The 16730-nt window shown below is 42.2% G+C and overlaps 1 protein-coding gene across 1 annotated transcript; it reads right to left on the bottom strand.

The window, feature by feature from the left end:
* Positions 1-202: 202 nt before the first annotated feature.
* On the bottom strand, positions 203-553 carry LOC130876740 (developmental pluripotency-associated protein 5A-like). The gene has a single exon (XM_057773307.1). The coding sequence runs from the start codon at positions 551-553 to the stop codon at positions 203-205; it is 351 nt and encodes a 116-aa protein (XP_057629290.1).
* Positions 554-16730: the final 16177 nt, after the last annotated feature.

Raw genomic sequence — 16730 nt, 5'->3', positions numbered from 1 at the left:
ATTGTCTCTTTTTTTTTTATTTAAATTTTACTGTTTATTATTTACCTTTGGAAAGAGACAGTTTCATCAGATCTCACTGCAAGGCAGGGATCCAGGAATATCTTGTTAGTCCGCGAAGGATTTATCAAAGTAAAAAAACACACACCAGAACCAGGCCAACATTGGCCACAGCCTAATCAGTCACACTGCTTACAAACAGGCTTCACTCCAAACACTTTCCTAGTTCCAGGGTCTTCATGGCTTCCTCCAGGTGGAGCATTCCTCTCTCCTGGCGTAGGCGGTACCTCTCAGCCATGGACTGAAGAATCCATTTGGCCCGAAGCTTGTGGTTGTAAGAGCCGTAAACTAAGACCTCGGTGAGTTCGGAAGACTCCAGGGTCTTCAGATCGAACATAGCCTGGCTCACCTTCTCGAAGTGAGGGATTCGAGAGCCGTGTGGGCCAAACAGAAATTTTAACACCAGTGTCTGGACTTGGAATACTTCTGGATCTTTCAGGTCTTCAGGAATTTTCACCCATGGTGGAATATCTTTACGGGTCCGGAAAGTTCCCATCTCAGTTCCTCCACAAGCAACCAGTTTGCAGCAGAGACTAGTTCAGGATTCCTATTGTCTCTTTTATTATCCACTGAAGATAGTTATATTCATCAACATGCCTTCCCAGACAGCAAGTGACTCCTACAATGAACATGACCTTGCCAACCACTTAGTTTTCAATTCCTTTCATTTTTTTATCTGATGCTGATCAGGTGGCTTCTGGCCTTGGAGAACTTAGCAGATCTCTCAGGGTTGTGCAGCAGTTTCCTCCAAGATCAAAACCTTCCACTTTGGAGGGAAGCTTCCTAAGACACGGGAAGGTAAAAGGAAGGCAAAACAACAGAGTGTTCTAAGCAGAGGTGGGACATTCTGATCTGTAGGGAAACTCCTTAAGCTCAAGAAATAAATGATTCGTAAGGTTCAGGAAGTCTCTGAAACTGACTGAATTCACTAGTCCCCTTCCTCTCCAAGTTTTTATGTGCAACGAGGATTGCTGACTGACACAGTAAGACAAGCAAAGCCTCCTGGAAGGTGCAAGATCAGCTCAGCCACTTAGAAGAGGCTCAAACCAATTGAGCTGCCGGAAAAGGACACTAACTAACGAGTTAAACTGCTTGCCGCTGTGCCGTGTGCTCCAGGTTTCTGGTTGTCATGGGATATTACCCATCCTGGCATCAGCTTTGGTGATTCAGCTTCCTTTGTGTAATTTCTGGTCCTGTAAGTAACCCCTCACCTATACTCCTATAAGCCTAATAAAGCTCATTGGTTCACCAAGTTGGACTTTCATAGTACCCACGCTTTAATGTGTCATCAATTTCCTATCTGGAGCGAATAGACATTTGCTCACATCTTCTTGAGGATAGGGTCACACAACACTCAGCTTCCTTTGGTCTAGGGTCCTTGCCTCCTCCATGATATCAGGGCTTTGCTTCAGTCAGGAACAGCAGTAGACAGCTTTGAAACACTGCTGGGCGCTAGGTTGTGTCTTTCTTTGACTCCCCAGGCCTTTGGCTCTGACAATACCGTCAACTTACCCATTTCTGTCTAGTAGCAAAGGGACCTTATCCCATGCTTGCATTTCAGGCTGACACCCTCCCTCCTTTTTGCAGAGAGACACTGTGGTGTCAGTTCCCATTAGGGGCTGGAATCAGGCCACCGTCCATAGTGGGCTCATAGCAGCCATGGCTCTGGGATTTCTCTCGTCTTATGTTCCTAACCTCCTTCTGATCATTTGATTTGGAAGTGTCATTCTACCCACTGCTTCTCGAATCTATGTCACCTGTCACTTATGTGTATGGGGAAAAAAGGAAAGAAGAGGCATGTAATGAGAGACACGTCACATCTTCCCTTCAAACTGAATGGTATATTTTAAAACAGTAAGCTTTGTTCTTCAAGTTGACGTTTGCTTTTAGTCGTAATATTTTTTCATAATTTTGTAAGATTTTTATTATTCATTATTAGTTATGATAATAATGGGTTTCATTTTATATGTAATGTACCCCATGACCCTCTCTTGCCCATTCCCACTCCTGCTGACCCCTCGTAACTAGTCCTACTCTATTCTCATCTCTTTCTGCATTGTCATGTCTTAGGGAAGTCTGTTAGGGATGCTTAAAGGTACAAGACCAACTTAGCAGTGCTGAAGAAACTAGCTATCCCACCCCCAGTAGCTATGAACTGCCTATAAGTCCTCATGGAACAGTGATAGTTTTCATTTAAAATGAGTAGGAGTGATGCAGAAATGTGAAAAGCTGGACATGCATGAATGCCTTAGTTTGGATCCCCAGCACTCACAAAAACATTTTGCCTGGTGGTGTTCACCTTAAACCCCAGTGCAGGGGAGGTAGAGACAGGCAGATCCCCAGAGTTCACTGGCCAGCAAATATAGTCAATAAGAGAGCTCCTGGTTCTATTAGAGACTAAGATGGAGACCTCTGAAATCCACACACAGGCACATGTGTGCACATGCACACTCACATGCATGCACACACACCCATAAATTCAAAATTAGAGTTAAATATTGTAAAGTTTAACATATGGCACTATGGATTAAAGACACTTGTAATATGTTTCCTCTGCTGACTGCTCTATGAGCTCTGCCATGCCACCATAATTCATGCTACACACCATCTACAAGGTGTTTTTGTGTCTCCTACCTGACTTCATCCTTCACTCATCCCACCTCAGGCCAACCCAACCCCACACATATTGCACCAAGTGGTACCTGGTGAATCAGCCTGACCCTACCCTCTATGCATCCTCCCCAGTTCTCAGATTTAGACTTGGTCTCAAATACAGCATCCAAACCTAATCTGGTCATCTATGGTCCTATTCAGGCTTCTTCAGCCAGACGTAAATACTGTGCACAAGCGCAGGGTCCTGTCTTCTATCTGACTTCATCCCATCCACACCACATTCAACTTTCTGGGCCAACCTGGACCAACACAGCCTAAGCCCTGTGTCAACATTAGAGACAGAAGTGACAAAAGAAGTCCACATTTCCAGGTCTCATTGCAAAAATACAAATCAGGTGACAGAAAAAGGCAGTACCTACCCCTGCCGACCCCAACGTGTGCCCGAATTCACCAGTCCTACAGAAATGTGTTCCAATGAGAATTACCTAGATGAATTCCAGGACAATGACTTTAAAAGAACAATAATAAACGTCAAGGAACTGAAAGAAAATATAAACAGCTCAAAGACCTTGAAGAGAACAAATGCCTGAGCAATGCCCAAGATCATACAAACATAAGGCTGAAGGAAGTGATGAAGAAAGTATAAGATTTGAAAACTAAATTCAATAAAGAGACAGAATTGTTGAGAAGAACTCAAGCTGAACTGAAGATAAAATTAAAAATTCAATAACCTAACCTGAATAGGAGACTCAAGGAAAAACCTGATAAAGAATTAAGTTATAAAGAATGGCTCAAGTAGAAGATAGATTGTGAAGACTCCAAAAAAAAGTAGAAGAAATTAAATCACACAAGCAAAGAACATGGAAAAAATTAAATAACAGAAAAAGAACACACAGGAACTATGGGGCACCCCCAAAAGGACAAATGTCAAGCTATAGACATGCATGGGGAAGAAGAATCAATTATAGGCCAGATCTTCAACAAGATCCTAGAAGAAAACTTCCTCAAACTAAGGAAAGACACATGCACACAAACACAAGAAGTACACAGCACATCCAATAGACAAAATCAGAAAGGAAAGTCCCCACAGAAAAGAAACTCCCACGGTATATCATAGCTAAAACACTAAATACACACAGCGAAGAAAGAGTATTAACAGCTGCAAAAGAAAAGCACAAGTCAGGAAAAGAGATGATTTCTCAATAGAAAAATGGAAACTTTGAATGCCAGAATATCTTGCTGCAATGCATTCCCAGTCCTAAAAACTATAATATCCAGTCTAGACTAATATACCCAGCAAAACTCTCTACCAAGGGTGAAGGGAACAAAAATTTTGACCTATACAAACAAGCTTTAAAAATTCATAACCAGCCGGGCGGTGGTGGCGCACGCCTTTAATCCCAGCACTCGGGAGGCAGAGGCAGGCGGATCTCTGTGAGTTCGAGGCCAGCCTGGTCTATAGAGGGAGTTCCAGGACAGGCTCCAAAACCACAGAGAAACCCTGTCTCGAAAAAGCAAAAAAAAAAAAAAAAACCAAACAAACAAAAATTCATAACCAGTAGACCAACCCTAAACAGAGAATGGGAAGCAATACTTCGGACTGAATAGAGCAATAAACATAGCCAAGAGGCTGTTATGAAGTTATAATTGCTGAAAACAAAGTATGTCCAAGAATAAAAACAGAAAAAAAACAGCAATTACAACTATGCCTGCAATCAATACACACCTTTCGATAATAATTTTATGTAATAATGGCTTCAATTCTCTAATAAAAAGACACCGACTGGCTGAATGGATTAACCAACAAAAATCAATGAGTGTTATCCCACTGAGGCAGGCGCAACATAAACAAGGCACTAAATGTAATAAATCATATAAACGGACTTAGAGGCAGGCATTACATGATCATTTCAGTAAGTGTGGAAAATGACTTTGACAAAATCCAATATGCTTTCATAATAAAAGTCACAGTGAGAGTAGGAGCGGAGGGAGCATGACTCCGTATAATAAGAGCTGCATATGACACATCCACAGCCAACAGCATGCTAAATGGAAACTTAAAGCAACCCCATTAAAACAGAAAAGAAGACAGCGCTGTTAACTATCCCTACTCCTTTTTAATATAGTGCCGGGAGCACTAGCTGGAGCAATAAGGCAAGAGAAGAAAGTTAAGGGAATATAAATTAAGAAAAAAGTTCCCTCTAATTGCCAACAAAATGATACATACTCATAGCAACAATGAGCATGAAAGGGTTTGGAGGTAGGAAAAAGAAGGGGGGAGTCATACAATTATATTTTAAATCTTTAAATTACACACAAACTTATTAACATGCCCCTCCTTCTCATCGTTATCCCATAAGAATAATTGGTATTGTCGACTGTTTCACTGTCAGATGGGTAGAGACCTTTGCTCGGCTGTCTTCATTTCCTGTAATGCTGAGCATCCTTGAATGTGAATGTTTGTGCTAGCATGCTGTGACTTGCAGGTTCACAGGGTTTGCCCATTTCCCATTGGATTCTTTGCCCTTCTTCACTGATGTGGGACTCGCAGAGGTATTCTTTATGCACACACAGCATGTTTTCCCCCAAAGTGTTGCTCTCCCCTGAACTGTCTTTTGTGCTATGCATACAATTTTAATTTCACATAGTCTCGTATTGGGGGGACTTTAAGTCGTCAGAGAGCTATTCCAGCAGAAATTTCTGGTATATAAAAACATAAGACACTTAATCATTATAGTTTTAATTCTGATAATTTTGCATGAATTATTTATGTGGTGTCTGCTCTCTGGAAGGCAGGGGGCTTTAAATATTTTATTTGAATATAACCACAAAGCAAACACACGTGACATGGTAATCCTTGGTTAGCGATGGAAGACACATCTATTCAAGAAGTTAATTGAGTTATCTAAATTCTAGCTGCTATGAGAATTTTTATTCAAAGACACTTTTACTCCCTGGGGCTACTTATGCTGTTGTTCACTCCCTCTGGCCTGTAATCTGAGTCCAAGACTAAGAATCCAAAAACCCACCGAGGGGAGAGCAGAGGCTTAAGTGTGAGGAGGTTGTGACAGGAGCTGTGGTACCCAACAGATTATTCATGTCTCAGATGCAGAAAAGAACTGTCTGTTCTCCATGTTTGTGTTCAGTGGATGGGAGGATGCTACCCTACACACACACACACACACACCACCACCACCACCACACCACACTTCTCTAAATATCTCTCTCCTTCCTTCTCTGCCCTCCACCTCCCTCTCCAGTGAAAGCAGGGCTTCTTCACTGGGTCTCCTTGCTGAGGTCCTAGTCTGTTTCTGACACACGTGCACAAATAGCCTGAGTAGACCACGAGGGATGCACCCACCCACTGTGACAGTGGAACTGATTTATTGGGAGCCCACCAAGGCCAGCTGGTCTGGGACTGAATAAGCATGGGTTGATTCCGGACTCTCTGAGCATGGCGGTCAATGAAGACTGATGAGAAGCCAAGGACAATGGCACTAGGTTTCGATCCTAATACATGAACTGGCTTTGTGGAGCTTAGCCTGTTTGGACGCTCACCTTTCTGGACGTAGATAGAAGGACCTTGGTCTTCCCGCAGGGCAGGGAATTTGGACTGCTCTTCAGTATCGAGAGGGAGGGGGAATGGAGTGGGGGGAGGAGAAGAGGAGTGGGGATAGGGGGAGGGAAGTGGGGGGAGGGGGCAATATTTGGGAGGAGGGGAGGGAAATGGGAAACGGGGAGCAGGTGGAAATTTTAATTAAAAAAGAATAAAAAAAAATAGCCTGAGTAAAGACATCCCAGGTCTCAGGGCTCTCATGTCCTAATTCCAGAACTTATTGCAAAGTTGTAGTTGTATGATCAATACTGGCAAAGGAGCAGGTGCATGGGCTGATGAAATAAAATACATAAAAAGAAATGAACCCATATATCCCTGGTCAACTGAACTTTAACAAAGGCATCAATACCATTCAAAAGATCATTCTATGATTTTTCAACAAATAGTACTGAGAAAATTGGTGTCTATACAGTAGAGAATATGTATCCTCGTTTTTTACATCCAATGTGCTAAAATGACTCAAAGGTCCATACTGCAGAATATGGAACTAGAAAATTCTTAGATGTCGATATAGATAAAAATCTTGTGTCTAAATTAAGCACAAGTTTATTTAGTATAACAGCATTAATAAAGGTAACCACAGAAATACATGTATTTTAAATTTAACTAAAATACTAACCAGCTGAACGGTGGTGGCATATGCCTTAAATCCCAGCACTTGGGAGGCAGAGGAAGGCAGATCTCTGAGTTCAAGGCCAGCCTGGTCTATAGCATGAGTTCCAGGGCAGTCACGGCTACAAGGAGAAACTGAAAAAACAGGAAAGAAAATACTAACCATGGGCTAAAGAAATGACTGAATGGCTAATAGCACAGGCTGCTTTCACAGAGGGCCCTTGTTTAGCTCTCAGCAGTCACATCGGGCAGCTCACAGCCACCTGAAATTCATGATGAACGAGGGTCCCATCCCATGTTCTCTTCTGGACACCATGGTTACCCCCTCACATATGCACACACACTAACAAAGATACACCTAATTGAAAACATTTTAAAATATCAGTCTTCTAAAAGCCAAAAGATGCTATCAAGAAAGTGAAAAGACAATCTACAGAATGACAGAAAAATAGTTACAAATGAGACATTTGATTAACAACTTGAAAGCACAGTCTCAAATCAATAACAAAAAGATCACTCACCCATCGAAATATGGGTAAAAGGTTTGAGTAGACATTTCTTCAGAGAGGATGTACAATAGTCAGTGAGCACATAAAAACCTCCTCCAATCCATAGTCTGTAAGAAAATGTCAATCAAAAACCCAGAGAGGTGCCACTTCAAGCCCCTGTGCTGAAGACCTGATGACAGAAGTCAGAGAGAACACGTAGGAGCTATGGTCCTGAGACATTGCTGATGGAAATGGTGCAGCCATGATCGTTCCTCAGAAAGTCAAGTATAGTATTCCTGTATGATTTGGATTTCTTTCCCTGGCGTGTGCATGCATATATATGAATATGAATGTTTATAGTGGATTTACTTATAAGTCAAAAAGAAATGGCCTGGGGAGATAACTCAGTGGATGAAAATATTTTCTGTAAAAATATCAGGGCCTCAGTTCAAATCTCCAGAGTCATGGATGTGGCATCATACACATTCTAAGTCTAGGACCATTGGAGATGCTGGAGAGTGTGGAGACAGGAGGATAGCTGCTGTTTGTTGGCCAACAACCCAGTTCCAGATTTTTGAGAAACTCTCTCAAGGGAATAATGTGGAGCATGATGAAGAGGGACATCTGACATCCTCCTCTGCCCTACACACACACACACACACCAGAGAGAGAGATCATAAAGAAATAGTCAAAAGTTCCATCAACGTGCGTATTCATAAGCAAATGTTGTACATACACAGAATGGAAGATACTGGATCATAAAAAGGAGGTCTGAAGTACTGTTACATAACATCAGAATAAATAAACCTTGAATGTATCATTGCTAAGTGATCAAGATGGACAGTCATACATGTGACTCATTTACTTGAAACATCTATTGTAGGCAAATCCATAAACAAGAATGGATTGTTATTAGCAATTAATGAATTGAGAAAAATATCCATAATTTTCTGGATTAAAGGGCTATTTGAGGGGAGAAAGCTGATGAGCAAGGAGGTTGTGTTGGGGTGGAGGAGGGCAGCTAGGGATGGGAATGAATTAGAAGGTGGCATGATGCTGCATATGTTTGAAAGTGACTTCTTTAAATTCATCACTTTTTATCCTAATTATAAAATTAATTTTAAGTGAATTAAAATAATAATGACAAGGTGAAAAGAAATGTTCTGGAATTCAAAAGTTTGTGATAGAAAACCACTGAACTATATAATTTAAAAAGATGAGGTCTGAGTTATATAAATTAAATCTCAACAATATTAGGAGATGAAAGAAGAGCTGAAAAACCTAATAAAACATATATCCTGTAGAGTAAGTTAGACCCAAAGAGTGGTAACCCAGTCCCAGTGAAAGTGAGAATAGGGTAATAAAAACAAGACTAAAAGTACTAAAGTTGAATAAGAAGGTACACAAGAAAAAGTAATAAAGTTAATAAGTCCAACCAAGGGGAATAAAAAAAAACGAACAAATCACCAGAGGATGGACATTAGATTGTGGAGATATATCCCACAAAATTTAAAATATTAGCTAAGAAGTTCAAAATCCCCAGAAAATATAACTTATCAATACAGATATAGATAAGTCTAGACTTAGTGGATGTTACAAGGCCTTGAAGTACAGGATATAGTTAATATAACTTTGATCCAAAGGAAGGTGGTGTTTCCAGCAGGTTCAACGATGAATACTTCCTCATAACATAGAAAAGATAATGGCAACTTAAACACACACATGCAAAGAGTTTGTAAAGAAAACAAGGATCCGGAGATGCTGCTTAGTGACTAACAGGGCTTGTTACACTCGTGATAGCGACTAATTTAATGCAGTGTACAGTTACAGTTCTGCTCTATTACCGTTACCTATCTCTTACTGTCTCTAATTCATGAATTAAATTTTAGAAAGTATGGTGGTACTCACCTTTGATCTCAGTACTAGGGAGGGAGTAGCAAGTGAATTGCTTTGAGTTCAAGGTCATCTAGCCTACAGAGAATCCCCAGGCCAGTCAGAACAGCATAGTGAGGCCAGTCTCAATAAACCATTTAAGTCTAGATATGTATGAATAGGAAGAAACATCGTAGTAGCAGGATTAGGTAGAAGTTCCATTTCAGACATCAACTTGGTATAAAGGGTCTTGTAATAGTCATGGAAAGACTACTGAATTCATGACTTGTGGCTTTTAAGATCTCATATTATCCTTGGATTAGGAAATTGACCATGAATTAAACAAAACAAGCCACTGAATAGGGATATTAGTAGTGGAGGATGGGAAAACCACCCTGCACCCTGATTTCTATTAACCTGTCAACCAGTGGCAGCTATTAAATTTGACATGCCAAGCCTCTTTGTCTTTTACTTGTGATTGCATTAGAAAACCATCTCCTCAGCCATCTTTGCTGTTCCACCTTCACCATGACATGGAAAAAACAAGTGCTCATGTCTGATGCCAAGAAATCTCTGAAATTAAATAACATGTGATTATAAATATGTGACATCAATTTCTGTAATGCTTTTAAGTGTCCCCAAATCTCCTTCAGGATCTCTGGGAAAGATCTATATCAAGCACTTCCTCTCATTAAATCCACTTTTCCTCAAGTACCTATAATCAGTACTTTTTCAAAAATATTTGCATAAATCTTGATTATCCACTCTCATAATCTCATATTTCACTTACCCACTAGAGGAAGGTGGGTTTTTTTGTACCCTTTTCATCCTAGGTTTTCTGTGATACTGTATACACACATGTGTGCACATATACCTCTAGTCCACTTCAAACTAAGCACATTGCTTTCAGAGTCTAAGCTCTAAAACTGTATCCATTGGAAATCTTGTTCTGTGCTCTTCTGTCGTATTAACTCAAGAGTGACCTTCCTGAATTGAGAATGCAACTGCACACCTGGAAAGAAGCTGAGGAGACTAATAAAAATGTAACTGAGAACTGTGGAGAGTGGCCAACTCCAGAGCCACCCATTTTTTTTTTCTCAACAACCACTCCAAGAAAGCCTAGGTCGGGCATTCCCTCCTATACTTTATACATGGGGGGAGTCAGGGTACAGAATTGGAGTGGTTTGAGTAATTGACTCGGGTTCACAAAGTTAAATTGACTCCAGACTCAAGGAAAAGGTGAAAAATAAAGACCTTGTCTTGGTTCATGTTGAAATCTGGTCTTTGCTCCCCTGCCCTCCAGTCTCTTTCCCAACTCAACTCCACACTAAAGGTATGTTTTCCAGGTACTTCAGATAAGAAGTAATAACAGGACCAGCAAGATGCTTGACAGGTAAGTGCTCTTGCTGCCGAGCCTGAAGACTTTAGGTCAATCCCTGGGACCAACAGAGTTGAAGGCGAGAGCTGTCTCTAGTGAAATGTCTCCCTCGCATTCATTACATGCTGAAGACATGTGCACCCATGTGTACGTAAAATAAAGAAGTGTTAAAAACTGTCAGGAAGTAAAAGTGTAAGGAGCGGGTAGGCAGTGGCATCAGCAGTAAAGACTTGTTGTGTGGGCATAAGGACCCGAGGTTGGTTCCCTAATACCCGTGCAAAAGGCAAGGTATAGGGGTATGTGTGCCCGTCATCTCAGAACTGAGTATGTAGAGACAGACATTTTACTGAGGCTTTTTGGCTAGCCAGTCTGACAAATCAGTGAGCTCTGGGTCCTTAAGAGACACCATTTCAAGCAGTAAAGTAGAGAGTAATTGAGGAAGATGCCCAATGTCGTATGCCATCCTCTGCCCTATCTATGCATATACATGTACCCGCGTGTGCACACACACATGTGTACACACACAAAGAAAGGTAAAATACATAAGTAAGTTTCTAGAAATATGTGTGATGCTTATAAATAAGGCTAAGAAATGGAAGTTGGGTTTGGACTCATGTTGTACGGAGAGTCAAGCTCCATGAATAGAGGAAGATGATGTCTATCAGATAGGTCCCTGCGAGCCTACAAGCAGACTGGCTGATGGATTGACCGTGACTGAATGGGAAGCAAAGGGAAGGGGATGGGCATGGTTTAGGGTTGCTGTAAGTAACTTGATGCTCTTCAGTGCTTCCACCAGAGGAACTGAACTTAATTCATGACCCTCCCTAGCAGCGTTTGGGTTGTTAAGGATGCATTGTCATCTTCTCCTGCTGAGCTGCTGCTGGGATTAGGGAGGATATGGGGCTCCCTCGATGAGACAAACTATAGGCACAATTCAAATGCCAGATGTTCATTTCATTCCGTTCAAACATCTTCAGAGCATCAGGGCCATCCGCCTCACTAAACATATTCCACGTATTTCAGAACGTGTCTTCCAAAGTGTTTCACCATGAGAACAAAGAGTTCCACGAAGCAAGGGGAATGCAGACCATTTTTTTTAAAGTAGGGAGGGAGGGAAGGAGAAGCCAAGAGCAACAATATAAAACTGATAATTTTTCATTCATAAGTAAGAGCCCCCACAGGGTGTTGCAGATATGGGTATGAGGCAGCCTACTAATCTTCAAAATTGCAGTTCCTTCTTCAGTAATAGTGACACTGTTATGACTGGTATGCCCTTCCCTCAAGCTCTAGGTTTGTTCCTACACCAAATCATGGTGACTTTCTTTTCCGAGTCCAGCTATAAACAACATTCATTCCCTTTGCCACCCAGACCATTCCTGGACTTCTGGTAGGTCCAGCCTTTCCATTCTACATGTCACCGTTACTAGCATGCTGGGAATCATCACTTTTCTTTTAGTTTGGCAGAGACATTGCCACATGAAAGATGTCACTCTCACATAATGGAGATGCTCACCGTGATACAGCCTTATCCCAGCATGTCAGAGAGCCTGTGGAGGGGTCTGACACATTCCCATTTTAGCCTAGTCATCTGCCATTCGTTAGGAAACTAATATAAGGTCATTCCAGGCCAACATGAAAAGGCACATGTAGCCTACTCTGGTCTGAAGCTCTTTGCAGTGACAAGTTTAGAGGCCATCTATGTGTCCATCAGTAAAGGCTCAAGTAAATGACCCATTGTATGATATTTTGTGAATTGACAAACAAAGCTTGCCTGAAGATCAGAGTGCAGAGCTAAGCCACTAGAAGTCAGTGGTGGCACACACCTTTAATCCCAGGATTCAGGGGACAGATGGATCTCTGTTAGTTCAAAGCCACCCTGGGCTACAAGAAATTGAACCAGTCTAAAAGAGAAACAGAGCTCACACAAAGGTGATCCCAGCACTTGTGATAACACACCTTTTACCCCAGCACTAGGGAGGTGGGTGATACGGCTGGGCGGAGAGAGGAATATAAGGCAGGAGGAGACAGGAGCTCAGTGCAGTCAGGAGCAATGCAATCTGAGGCAGTCAGTCTGAGGATGCAGTTTGAGGAGGGAGTCTGAGAACAAGTTCGCCCCTTTCGTAGAGGTAAGAACTCTCTAGTGCTGGCCACTCTGCTTTTCTGATTCTTCAGTTTTCACCCTCTGATAGCTGACTCTGAGTTTTTTATTATTAAGACCAACGAGAATTCGTGTTACAACCCATGATGCATTTGCCCTCTGGAGTTCAGTAAGAGGAAATTGGTGAATCTGTAAAACACTTGGATTGCTGTGATGTTTTAGATATAAAACCACAGCAGAATAAGCCTATGGCATGTGTACTCCCATTTATTCAAGGAAAAGGAAAGAGAAGCTAACAGTTAATATCTTTTTAAATGGAAAAATTTTCTTCAAATAAATAGAAATCCTGTCTGGGCAGAGAAGAAAGGAGAAACCTGACTCTGATGCACAGAATTACTCATCTCATGGAGAAACACAAGTAATAAAAAAAATCTATAATGAAAATCTAAATAAAGACAAAATTCACTGCACAGCAATTGGAGGTGTCCCTCAGGAAGTTACTCTCCTGAGGAATACTCAACAGTCATCCCTGCAAGGGGTTAAAGTATCCATGGAGAATGGCTGAATTAACATCTGAACCTCAAGTGCTCCATCAGACCCAGAGTGAGAAAGCCATCCAAGGGCAACTCAAGAGCCACCCACTGCCCCAAAGTGAAAAACTTTGACATTGAAACAAAAAACACATGTCGATCTGAGAGTGGACGATGGTTTTTGAAACAAAACAGAACAGAACAAAACGAACAAACAAAACCTTCAGTCATCATGTTGACAACTTGCCACCTTCAGGAGATTCACAGCTAGGAGCTCTCCTCCCATTCACTGGCTCCAGAGTAGTGACCAGACCTAATGGTGGAAATGTTCTCTCCTACTTTTTCAGCCAAGGAACACAGGACAATGGGTCCTGGCAATTACTCTGTGAGTCCTAAGAGGAAAATGGCTTCCGATCATGACCATTGGTGATTGCTAACATGGAGAGAACAGGAACCTTCTGAAAGGCAAACCACCACCATATGACATTGAAAGAGAAGCAATCCAGATCCAGCTGCACACCTGCACTAATTTGGGGAAAGTACATGTGTTTGAGAAGCATGTTCAACAACATGGACAGTCCCCAGCAGCCCTACCGTACAAAATGTCCATCTTCTCCAATCTCAGAAAATGAAAAGGAGAAAGTGAAGTCCACAGAAGAAAAGAGACAAACTATACCAGACACACTGCATAGGCCTAGTGAGAATTCCAATATGAAGAAAGTGTACACACACACACACACACACACACACACAATCTGAACACTGACTAGAGTTGGTAATAGTAAAATATTGAAGTTTTTAAGTATGAGAACTTCGTGTCTAATATTTTTAGACATATTTGATTTGAAGTGAAAACTGAAATGGTTACCAAGAAAACATGTGATCTTGTCTCTGCTTCAAAATAAGTGAGACTGGAAGCAGCCGTTGCTGAGGGAAGCCACACAACAGTGTTGCTCCACGTTATCAACTGTAGAAGCCAGACGAGCGATATTTGGAAGAGCCCTGCTTTTTTCAACCTGTTTTTCCATCTAAATTTTTCAATTCAGAGAGAGAGAATAGAAGACACAGGAGGAGGATAAAGAAGAAGATATAGGGAGGAAAATAGGGAGATGGGGATGGATGGAGGGGGGATAGAGGCAGGAAGGGTGGGGAAAAGGGAAGGAAGGATAGAGGAAGAGAGGAGGGAGGAAGGAAGGGAAGAAGGGGTTGTGAGGAAATTGAAGAGTGAAGGAAGGAAAGGGACGGAAGGGTAGAGGGACACAGGAAGAAAGGAGGGGAAAGAAGGTAGAAGAAAGGAGGGAAGGCAAGTCAGTCAAATGGATGGGCCTGCATTTTGTATGCTGCCCCTCCTGGCTCTGCCTGTATCTGCTACCTTCACCCCTGGCCCTTGTTTGATTGTCTTCCCAACTCTGACTTTCCTTACACTCTCCCTTCAGGAAGTAGCACTGCTTTAGGCCCTTCGGTGTCTCTCAACCCTCCCGCTGTCCTCCAGACTCCATTCTGGGTTTCTGTCCTCATGCTCTTCCTGGCTTTTTGCTTTGGTCCTGCCTCTGCCTTTAGCGGTGCCTTCCACCCTCACTTTGTAGTACATCGCATCTCCAAGTCCATATGCAGTCAAGCGCCCATTCCTTGCTCCATCAGCCTCATTAGACTCTGAGGTTCCCATGGGCAGACACGGTACCTACCCAAGCACAGCTCAGAGCTCAGCTTTCTAGAATTTGCTAATATTATATCGTGCTTTGGGGGTGGGATGTGGCTATAGAGAACCAGGGATATTCACACTGGAGATGAAAAGAGCTCAGGTTTCAATAAGTTCAGAAGAGCAAGCGTGGTTCTTAGAGGCTGAAAAGACTAAGAAGACTGAGGCAAGCATCTCCGATTTTATCCTTTGATAGAAAAATGAAAATAAGGTAATAAAAAGCCACTCACTGTTATTAGATATCTCTCCTTCCAGCTGTGAAGTCCTATGTCATTCTGTGTGGAAAGGGGTGACAGAGAGGCCTTAAAACAGTGTTTTAATCACATTGTGACTATAGACTGCAAGGCATGGCTGCAGTCTCCTAGTAGGCAAAGTCCCCCTACATGGGCAGTGCTGTTTTTCTTCTGAAGAGCTTTATGACTCTGGCAGTTGAAAGAAATACCCAGATCTGCAAGCTCTGACCAGCACTGGTCAACGGCACTGCTAGTTTCTTCTCTGGTAAACTGTATGAGGAATTCATTACCAACACAGTCTCCCTCCTGATAACCAGAGGACTCCTGGATAAAGGCGCCTGTGGCCAAGCATGGGGACCCGAGTTCAATCCTTGGGACTCACATGGTGAGAAGAGAGACTGATTCCTGCAAGTTGTGTGCACGTGCGTGCGCACGCATACACACACACACACACACACACACACACACAGACACACACCGAATTTTTTAAGAAGAGGAATGCATCCTTTTGCCAACCTGGAAATTCAGACCAAAGACCTTTGCTAATTACAGACTCAGTGAATATATGCAGCTTCCTGTGTCTTCCTTATTTCATGTTGTCTTCTTTTGCATAACATAATGTAGTTACCTGCTGGCAGGCAATTCCTGAGCAACAGAGGAAGCCAAGAAGTCACCCACAGCCTGTGATCAGTACTTCCTCCCAGGCTAATATTTGGAAAGTAAGCAAGCAATAAATAATTGCAGGTGTTTTTGTTGGCCAGCACTGGGTCTCCAGTTGAGGTACTGCCCCCCTCCCACCGTTGTAGGGTAACTCTATTAAATTCCTTTTTATTTATGCATACATTGATTAATTAATTAATTATTCACCCTAATGCCTGCACTTCCAAGGTCATGTTCAGAAGATTTTTTCCTATGTCAATTAATTAATTACCAAAAATGCAGTTTGGTGCTTATAACAGACTGATTTCATCATCAAAGCTGGCCTAGGAAACAAAGTTCACATATAAGCCCAGAGAAGTAGAGGTGAAGACATGAGATTTGTGTTTTTGTGATCCCAAAACATGGCCCAGAAAGGCAGAGGCAATAGTGACCAATTCACCGGTAACAGTGAAACCTGTTCAGAAGCAAAGAAGCCTAAGGATGTATGGTTATTATTGAACAGTTTCCTCAGACTTCTGTGTATGTGTTCATATGTGTGCACAGATATAAACAGCAGCAGCAGCAGCTGCTGCTGCTGTGTGTGTGTGTGTGTGTATGAACATGGTGGCCAGAGCTTAATTTTAGGTGATGTTACTCAGAAGCCAGCCACCATACTGTTTTGAGACAGGGCCTATCACTGGGTCCTGAGACTTGCCAAGTCAGCTAGACTGATTGGCCAATGAGCCTCGGGGTACTAATGTCTCTTGTCACCTCCAGAGCTGGGTTTACAAGCACTACCTCCTCTCTCCCTTTCCCTCCCTTTCCAATCCTCTCTCTTTTAGTGTGTCTTCTGGAGACCAAAATCCACTCCTTGTTGGTGAATGACAAGCCCTCT

This window comes from Chionomys nivalis, chromosome 7 (assembly GCF_950005125.1).
Source record: "Chionomys nivalis chromosome 7, mChiNiv1.1, whole genome shotgun sequence".
In the NCBI taxonomy this organism is placed as follows: domain Eukaryota; kingdom Metazoa; phylum Chordata; class Mammalia; order Rodentia; family Cricetidae; genus Chionomys; species Chionomys nivalis.
The sequence above is the reverse complement of the archived record's forward strand: the minus strand, read 5'-3'. Positions and strand labels throughout refer to the sequence as shown.

What these genes read in the sequence shown, in the direction of transcription:
- LOC130876740 (XM_057773307.1), bottom strand. Translation starts at nt 553, where the DNA reads ATGGGAACTTTCCGGACCCGTAAAGATATTCCACCATGGGTGAAAATT.